Genomic DNA, 9,576 nt, shown 5'->3' with positions numbered 1-9,576 from the left:
GTGTTAGCCAGGATGGTCTTGATCTCCTGACCTTGTGATCCGCCCACCTCGGTCTGCCAAAGTGCTGGGATTACAGGCGTGAGCCACCGCGCCCGGCCCTGTTATATTCTTATCAGTGGAAGCTGGGTTACTGTGCAGTAACAGCCCCACAAATCTCTGTGTACTGAACAAAAGTGTATTTCTCATTCATGCAAAGTGCATACTGCAGTTCCAAGCAGTTGTTCCCTGGGAAGTTACCTGTCAAGGACTGGTTGCACAGTGCAGACTGTGGATCAGTGATGCTCCTTCGTGATTGCCAAGGCAGGCAAGGGGAACACCAAGCTGGGTATTGTCAGGCATCACTCACCTTTCATGGACCAAGACAAGCTACGTGGACATACTTGAGAAGTGAAAGAAAACTGGGTCCCGGCCAGCAACAGCAGGGCCCTGACACAGGCTTTTGCTAAAATACCTTTTAACTGCTTTTATTTTTATTTATTTATTTTTGAGACAGAGTTTCACTCTGTCACCCAGGCTGAAGTGCAGTGGCACGATCTCAGCTCACTGCAACCCTCGTCTCCCAGGATCCAGTGATTCTCCCGTCTCAACCTCCCAAGTATCTGGGATTACAGGTGTGCACCACCACACCTGGCTAATTTTTGTATTTTTAGTACAGACGGGATTTCACCATGTTGGTCAGGCTGGTCTTGAACTCCTGACCTCAGGTGATCTGCTCACCTCGGCCTCCCAAAGTGCTGGGACTATAGACATGAGCCACCATGCCCAGCCAACTGTTAACTTTTAAATCTTACTTTTTATTGCCACGGTTGTTTTTTCTCGTATCCAGTCACTTTAATGATCTCTGGTATTCGTTCTAAATATTCCTCATTGGGCTTTGCTCCCTGCGAGTAGGTGCAGAGAGGTAAGAGGGTTGTCTTCCTGAGTCATCCTTGACAAGAGTGAAGGCAGAAACGGGGTGTTTTTGTTTCAGGTAAATACCAGCATCGAGGACTGGAAGACCACCAAGTGGAAAGATATCAACGTTGAGCAGATGGACATAGATTGTAAGAAGTTTGCCAAAGATGTGAGGTCTTTGGACAAGGAGATGAAAACCTGGGATGCCTTCGTGGGACTCGACAACACCGTGAAGAACATGATCACATCCCTGCGTGCCGTGAGCGAGCTGCAGAACCCTGCCATTCGGGAACGCCACTGGCAGCAGCTCATGCAGGCCACCCAGGTACCACGCACTATGGTGGGCGGAGGGGACCGCCCCTGGTGGCCAGCCCTGCTGCAGGATGGGCTGTCCTGAGCTGCCTAGCCAAGGTGTTAGGGGCCCAATGGTGGTAAAGCCAGTGTGGGCAGGGCTGGCTTCGTGCACAAGTGACCTGTGCAGTCACACAGGGCTCCATGTTGGTTGGGGGTGGTGGGGCAGGCTCCGTTTACCATCTCAACTTCACCATCTCAAAATTCTTAGTAATTTCCTTTTTTTTTTTTGAGACAGTCTCGCTCTGTCGCCAGGCTGGAGTGCAGTGGCGCGATCTCAGCTCACTGCAACCTCCGCCTCCCGGGTTCACACGATTCTTCTGCCTCAGCTTCCGGAGTAGCTGGGACTACAGGCACCCACCACCACACCTGGCTAATTTTTTTTTGTATTTTTAGTAGAGACGGGGTTTCACCATATTGGCCAGGCTGGTCTGGAACTCCTGACCTTGTGATTCGCCTGCCTCGGCCTCCCAGAGTGCTGGGATTACAGGCGTGAGCCACTGCACCTGGCCAATTCTTAGTAATTTTCCAACAGGAGCTCCTGCATTTTCATTTTGCACTGGGCCCTGCAAAGTAAGTAAGCTGTTCTGGTTGTAGGTTGCATGTTCATAAGACTCAGGGAGTTTGGGGCAAATGAACAGCTTCACTGGGGTCCTCATGACCCCAGAAACTCAGAGTCTTAGCACCTGAATCTTTCCAGGAATATCCTGCAGTGGCAGGCACTGGCCTTGACCCCTCCAGAAGGCTAACAGGAACACTCCCCACTCTCAGCAAACACTGAACAAAACCACTTTAAGCAGCTACTCTGCAGAGGCCCCACCTAGCTGCAAAGGACACAGAGAGAAAGGAGACGTGGCCTCCACTCTCAAGGAAGCAAAGAAATAATAGCACTGGCAATTGCGGGGAGGGGGAATTTATTTTTCCTCTATCCATCTTAGGTTCTCTGGCTGAGGCCCCTGTAAATTAGACTGATGAGAGACAGATTAATTAGAGGAAAGCCGGGCACGGTGGCTCACACCTGTAATCCCAGCATTTTGGGAGGCTGAGGCGGGTGGCTCACCTGAGGCCAGGAGTTTGAGGCCAGCCTGGCCAACATGGCAAAACCCCATCCCTACTAAAAATACAAAAATCAACCGAGCGTGGTAGCACACACCTGTAATCCCAGCTACTTGAATGGCTGAGGCAGGAGAATCGCTTGAACCTGGGAGGTGGAGGTTGCAGTGAGCCGAGATCATGCCACTGCACTCTAGCCTGGGTGACAGAGCAAAATTCCATCTCAAAAAAAACAAAATGGGAAAAGACCAGGAAAGACGAAGGGGATTCTCTACAGAATGTAGATTTCCCCTGCAAAAGAGACAGCTTTGCAGGACCATTTCAAACTATGTCAAAGGAACATATTTTAGGGTAAAATACTGCGATTTATTTCAGGGCCTGCTATCTGTCGTGTGATGTATCATGTTGCGACAAACATTCTGTTTGGTCAGTCTTAGGATCGATGTGTGGATGTTCATGCTGGTCAGCTGTGCCTGAATCCCAAAGGGAGGGGGGTATAATGAGGCCTGTCTTCCAACCCGCTTCCCATCATGGCCTGAACTCCTTTTTCAGGTTTACTTTGGAACGCCCCCAGCAGAGACAGGGGTTCATTCAATTTGTTCGGGGGCCTTAGGATTTTATTTTTGTTTTACAGCAGGATGAGGTGAGCTTCAGCAAGCTGCGTTGTGTAGATTCCTCCCGTTCCTCTGGGCTGATAACGGGCTAAAGCTGTCTCCACCAGTTAACTTTTTTTTTTTTTTTTTTTTTTTTTGTTGTTGTGTAAGTTTTTTGTGTAAAAAATGTTTTTAATTTTTTTTTTTTTTTTTTTTTTTTTTTTTTTTTGAGATAGAGTCTCACTCTGTTGCCCAGGCTGGAGTGCAGTGGCACAATCTCAGCTCACTGCAACCTCCACCTCCCAGGTTCAAGTGATTCTCCTGATTCAGCCTCCTGAGTAGCTGGGATTATAGGCACATACCACCACGCCTGGCTGATTTTTTTGTATTTTTAGTAGAGGCAGGGTTTCACCTTGGCCAAGCTGGTCTCAATCTCCTGACCTCAGGTGATCCACCCGCCCCGGCCTCCCAAAGTGCTGGGATTACGGGTGTGAGCCTCCGCACCCGGCCTCCATTGAGTAACTTCTATCGTTCTTGGTAGAGGGGTGGTGGGACTCCTTGGCAAATTTATTTCCTGCTTGTAGGCAAATAGGGGGAGGGCAGAGAGCTTCTCTTGTATCTGCTTCTTCTCAACTGCCTTCAGCTCAAAATAACCCTTAAGCCAAAGTGGCATATTTTGGTGGCAAATTCTGCCAACCTTCGTGATCAGGTTTGAATGCGAAGCGCAGGAGATATTCAGTGATGATCCCGAGACCTAGAGGAGGGTGCCACCTTCAAGGAGGGGGAAGGGAAGGAAAAGCTCTGAGTGAGTGTGAAGTTTGGCTTGGGCCTTGGGAGTGAGAACTGTGAAGACAAGCAGAAAGGCTGGGACGGGGCTTGGCATGAAAGAATGCAAGAACAACGGCGAGAACGTACCCCAAGGACCAAGGGCAGCGTGGCCCAAAGCCTGTGCAGTGGGAAGGCTTAACCCACGGCTTCCCAAGAGATCCCTACCTATGCAGGAAGTAGGAGAATGGGGCCAAATTGTTCCCTCAATCTCTCTCATTAGGTCCCGGCCAGCCCAGGAAGGGCGCCCACCTAGGAGGAGCATTAGACGCTCCCACTCCACCCCCATCACACTGTCCAGGGCCCTTCTGCTGCTCCCTAGGCCTAAGGAGGGAAAAGCAAACCCAGTTATGCAGGCCACCCTGAGGGCACAGGGGCACCCGCTTGCTCCCTAGGGATTTCTGTGTCCGGGTGTCTGGGAGCCAGTCCCTGGGGGTGCCTCTCGTGTGTTGAGACAAAAGATTTCCCAGATGCCTGGCAACAGGCTCATGTGCCCCATCCAGGTGCCCTGGGAGAGACGCTTGGGCAGTGATAAACCAGCTAAATATCTCCATGAAAGGAGCTGGGCACAGCTGAGGTCTTGGTGAGCCTCGGGCGGGTATGTCCCCAAATGTGATTAGAGATGCGAGGTTCCATCATTGGTTAAAATTCCACGGTGGGCTCAGAATCGATGCTCAGAAACATCTGACTATGTGACACCAAGAAGAATATTAGACAAGGGACGTGGAAGCGATTTGGGAAGTGGTAGCACTTGACAAGCACCTGGTATGTTGGTACTAGAGTAACAGTACCTGTGATTCGGCCACTGCCACAGAGTGCTTTGCCTATTAGGAACGCGGCAGCTGCCAGAGGTGGTGGATTCGCTTCCTGGGGCTGCCATGACAAAGGACCACAAATTGGGAGGCTTCAAACAGACCTAGCCGGGGGCGCGGTGGCTCACGCCTGTCATCCCAGCACTTTGGGAGGCTGAGGCAGGTGGATCACTTGAGTTCAGGAGTTTGAGACCAGCCTGTCCAACTTGGTGAAACCGCGTCTCTAGTAAAAATACAAAAATTAGCTGGGTGTGGTGGTACATACCTCTAGTCCCAACTACTTGGGAGGCTGAGGCAAAAGAATCGCTTGAACCAGGGAGGTAAAGGTTCCAGTGAGCCGAGATCACGCCACTGCACTCCAGCCCGGGTGACAGAGCAAGACTCCGACTCAAAAAAAAAAAAAAAAAAAGCAGACCTGTGTTATGTGTTCCGTCACAGTGCTGGAGGCCAGGACTCTGAAATCAGGGTGTCAACAGGCTGCACTCCCTCTAAAGGCTCTAGGGGAGGGTCCTTCCTGCCTTCTCCAGCTTCTGGGAACTCCAGGCATTCCTTGGCCTGTGGCTGCATCATGTCCGTCTCTGCCTCAGTCTCCACAAGGCCCTGTTTCCTGTGTGACTCAGATCTCCCTCTCCTTCCTGTCATGAGGACACTTGGCCCTGGATTTATGTCTCACTGGAAAATCCAGGATGAACTCACCTCAAGATCCTTAGTATCTGCAAAGACCCTATTTCCAAATAAGGTGACATGCGAAGGTTCTGGGTAGACGTGAATTTTGGGGGGGCCACAATTCCGCCCAGTGCGGGTGGGTTCTGCTATTATACGGTTTTACAGGGAAGGAAGGTGAGGCTTGGAGAAGTCACCTCCTTAAGTCCCAGAGCTGAAAATGGCAGTGTAGAGCTCGCCTCCCTCCCTCCAGCAGCCCGGGATCGCGCCCTGGCAGTGGCTCTCCGTGAAGGAGGGTGACGTCCGCCCACTTCAGAGTCCAAATGACCTGACATGAATCATGCCTGGTTTTTTTCCCTTAGGTGAAATTTAAAATGTCAGAAGAGACAACCCTGGCAGATTTACTGCAGCTGAACCTCCACAATTACGAGGATGAGGTCCGCAACATCGTGGACAAGGCCGTGAAAGAGTCCGGCATGGAAAAGGTAGGCGGTGCTGGCAGCGTTGTCTGTGCCACGTGGGATCAGCCTGAAACTGCCCCTGTACTGAGAGCACCCAGAGCGGTCTTGTTCATATGGGTCCCGCAGCCCCATGGCACTCAAGGGAAGTCTGGGGAGCCTTTCTTACCCAACCCGTGACAAATCTTAAAAAATACTTCTGGAATCTATTTATTATTTTTTATTGTTTTTGAGACAGAATGTCTTTCTGTTGCCCAGGCTGGAGTGCAGTGGCACGATCTTGGCTCACCACAACCTCCACCTCCCGAATTCAAGCAATTTCTCCTGCCTCAGCCTCCCAAGTAGCTGGGACTACAGGCATGCGTCACCATGCCCAGCTAATTTTCATACTTTTAGTAGAGACGGGGTTTCACCATGTTGGCCAGGCTGGTCTCGAGTTCCTGACCTCAACTGACCCGCTCACCTCGGCCTCCCAAAGTGCTGAGATTACAGGCGTGAGCCACCGTGCCAGCCTACTTCTGGAATTTTTCTTAGGAAACCCAATTCCTGGCTATAACTCTGCCTGCCCCATACACGCAATAGTTTGGAACATTTTGTAAACAACCAGAATTCTCATTTCCTTTGCCTCCAGCATCCTCGTCTGTGTCCTGTCTGACTCCTCCACGGACGTCAGTTCTTTCCTCTGACTCTGAGCTGAGGGGAGGGTTGGGGACGGGTGGGGGATGGCCCCCAGCTGGTACCTGAACTTGTAATGTGCCACTGGCTACTGGCAGTTCCAGTATCCAGGAAAACTCCTTTTGCGGTTCAAATCTCTCTCCTCAGCCTGTTTTGTGAGTTTGAATTGTCACATTTTGGCTTGCTTAAAAAACAAAACAAAACAAAAAAACCTTTATTAGGTATAATTCACATACCATACAATTCACCTGTTTAAAGTGTACAATGGCTTTTAGCAGAGGTACAAGTATGTAATCAGCACATACTAAACAGCAGAGGGTGGGGGCTCATGCCTATAATCCCAGCACTTTGGGAGGTAGGAGGATCGCTCGAGTCCAGGAATTCAAGACAAGGCCAGCCTGGGCAACAGAGGCAGACCCCATCTCTACAAAAAAACTTAAAAAAATTAGCTGGGGACCGGGCGCGATGGCTCACGCTTGTAATTCCAACACTTTGGGAGGCCAAGGTGGGCGGGTCACAAGGTCAGGAGATTGAGACCAGCCTGGCCAACATGGTGAAACCCCGTCTCTACTAAAAATACAAAAATTAGCCAGGCATGGTGGCGCATGCCTGTAATCCCAACGCTTTGGGAGGCTGAGGCAGGAGAATCGCTTGAACCTGGGAGGTGGAAGCTGTAGTGAGCCGAGATTGTGCCACTGCACTCCAGCCTGGGTGACAAAGTGAAACTCCATCTCAAAAAAAAAAAAAAAAGCAGGGCACGTGGTGACACACCTGCTACTTGGGAGGCTGAAGTGGGAGGATTACTTGAGCCCAGGAGATGGAGGCTGCAGTGAGCTGTGATCATGCTGCTGCACTCCAGCCTGGGCTGGACCCTGTCCCTAAAAAAAATTATAATTTTTTAAAAAATAAAAATAAAAAATAGAATTAACAAACTTTAGAATATTTTCATCACCTCAGAAAGAAACCCACATCCTTTAGCCATCATCCCCTACCCCTTCCTTCTCATGTGTCCCCATCTCCAGCTCTAGGCAACCACTAATCCACTTTCCCCCTGTATAGATCCCCCTCTTCCACACTTTCATAGGAACGGCATCATAGGTAGAGGAGGCAGCACTTTCACTCTATGCTTTTAGAGTTTTTCCCAGCTGGGTCTGAGAATTCCATTGACGTAAGACAGATCAAGAGGAGAAAAGTATGCAAATTATTTAATCCAAGTTTTCTGTTTTACGGGAGGAAAGGAAGACTTCCTGACTCTAACGTAGTTAGTGTTGAACACTTAAGTACTGAGTGGCAGAAAGAGGAAGTTGTAGAAAAGTAATCTGTGTGAGAGGCTGGAAGGCGAGAGCTATTCTAACAAGTTCTGAGCGGATAGGATTCTTTCCGCCTCGACTTCCCATCCTTGTGATGAGAATGATCGTTTCATTCTGGTATCAGAAGAGCATCATTCACCTGGGAATTGCATCTCCTGCTTCCCAGGAACAGCATGAGGCTCAGAGATTCCTGCATCTGCTGCCCTTCAAGTGCCTCTGACTCGAAATCGTCAGTTGCAGGATGGCATATTTTGGGGTGGCACATTCTGAACTCCTTCACGTGTGCTATGTGGTCTGTGCGTGTGGCTTCTTTCAGCCTAAGGTCTTCAGGTTTATCCGCGTTGTGGCAGGTGTCTGTACCTCATTGCTTTAGTGGCTTATGTTCCATTGTGTGGACAGACATCACATTCATCCGTCATCGGGGTACGAAGGTTCGGGTTGGATCTGCCTTTGGCTCCTGTGAATACGTTGGTTTGAGTCTTTTTGCTTTCTGATCATGAAGCTTCAGTCTACATCCTGGGAACTCTGGGTCCTGCCTGAGCTTTGCAGGCCAAATGCTCAGTGACCTTATTTTTCTCTTCCCCCAAAAGGTGCTGAAAGCCCTGGACAGTACGTGGAGCATGATGGAATTCGAGCACGAGCCGCACCCGCGGACGGGCACCATGATGCTCAAGTCCAACGAGGTGCTGGTGGAGACGCTGGAGGACAACCAGGTACAGCTGCAGAACCTGATGACGTCCAAGTACCTGGCCCACTTCCTGAAGGAGGTGACAAGCTGGCAGCAGAAGCTGTCCATGGCGGACTCTGTCATCTCCATCTGGTTTGAGGTCCAGCGAACCTGGAGCCACCTGGAGAGCATCTTCATTGGCTCCGAAGACATCCGCGCCCAGCTCCCGGAGGACTCCCAGCGCTTTGATGACATCGACCAGGAGTTCAAGGTGAGCCCAGCCCGGTGGCTCCCACGCATTTCAGAAATGACCGTGTTGGACAAAACGGGGTCCCTAATGCCTTGGCGATCCCCTTCTCTTCCCAGGCCTTGATGGAAGATGCAGTAAAAACACCCAACGTGGTGGAAGCTACCAGCAAACCCGGCCTCTACAATAAACTGGAGGCCCTGAAGAAGAGGTGGGGCTCACACCTGTCCAGACCAGGGGAGTCAGTGGTGCTGATTCCCTGAGTCTTAAGTCTGAGGGAACCTAAGTCTTGTGCAGCCCGCTGGCCAGCACAGGGCAAAACCACGGGTCCTGGGTTAATCTATTCCCTTTCCCTGGGGAGCATGCGCTCCATGGCCTCATCCTGCCACACAGTGGCCTTGGCCTTGAAGGAAGCAGTGACCCAGAGAATAAATGAGGCTCCCTCCTGCCTAGGAGTGCCCACAAGGTCAGGGGATGGCAAAGAAATGAGAGCCTCTGGTAGGAGGTTCTGAATTAAACCGGGCCTGTGAACAGCAATCCAGGCATCCCCAGGATGACCAGTTCCCTGTGCCGATAAGGTGGGCGGCAGACATCCCTGCAGAGTTGGGGTCACCGGCCTCCTCTCCTTCCTTCCTCCCAGCTTGGCCATGTGTGAAAAAGCTTTGTCAGAGTATTTAGAGACGAAGAGACTGGCTTTCCCCAGGTTCTATTTTGTCTCCTCGGCTGACCTCCTGGACATTCTCTCCAATGGCAATGACCCCGTGGAGGTAGGCGGGGCCCCCTGCATTCTGGAGTTTAAGCCAACATCATGGCAGACCCCAGGCGGGCACCTCTACCTGAACTGCCCTAGGATGGGGTAACAGTGTCCCTGGACACGCTCTATCATCTCCAGGAGGCCCTCTGCACCAGAAACTCTCCTGGGGTCCCCAGTCATGGCAGAAACGTGGCGGAACTCATCTCACATCCTGCTCTGCACTTGGCCTGGCTTTGGAGAAGTTAATTTGCCTCTCTGTACCTCATTTTCCCCT

At 51.0% G+C, this 9,576-nt stretch overlaps 1 protein-coding gene across 1 annotated transcript in view; it reads left to right on the top strand.

The window, feature by feature from the left end:
* The window catches only part of DNAH17 (dynein, axonemal, heavy chain 17), a 172,697-nt gene that overhangs the window by 71,290 nt on the left and 91,831 nt on the right, over positions 1–9,576 (top strand). The window contains exons 26-30 of the mRNA XM_011966878.1: positions 971–1,219; positions 5,554–5,676; positions 8,225–8,572; positions 8,668–8,759; positions 9,189–9,315. Of these exons, the coding sequence (XP_011822268.1) occupies positions 971–1,219; positions 5,554–5,676; positions 8,225–8,572; positions 8,668–8,759; positions 9,189–9,315 (939 nt within the window). The remainder of the gene's footprint in view (positions 1–970; positions 1,220–5,553; positions 5,677–8,224; positions 8,573–8,667; positions 8,760–9,188; positions 9,316–9,576) is intronic.

The sequence above is a fragment of the Mandrillus leucophaeus genome, unplaced genomic scaffold (genome assembly GCF_000951045.1).
Source record: "Mandrillus leucophaeus isolate KB7577 unplaced genomic scaffold, Mleu.le_1.0 Scaffold1, whole genome shotgun sequence".
NCBI classification, from domain to species: domain Eukaryota; kingdom Metazoa; phylum Chordata; class Mammalia; order Primates; family Cercopithecidae; genus Mandrillus; species Mandrillus leucophaeus.
This window is presented reverse-complemented; position numbering and strand designations above follow the sequence as displayed.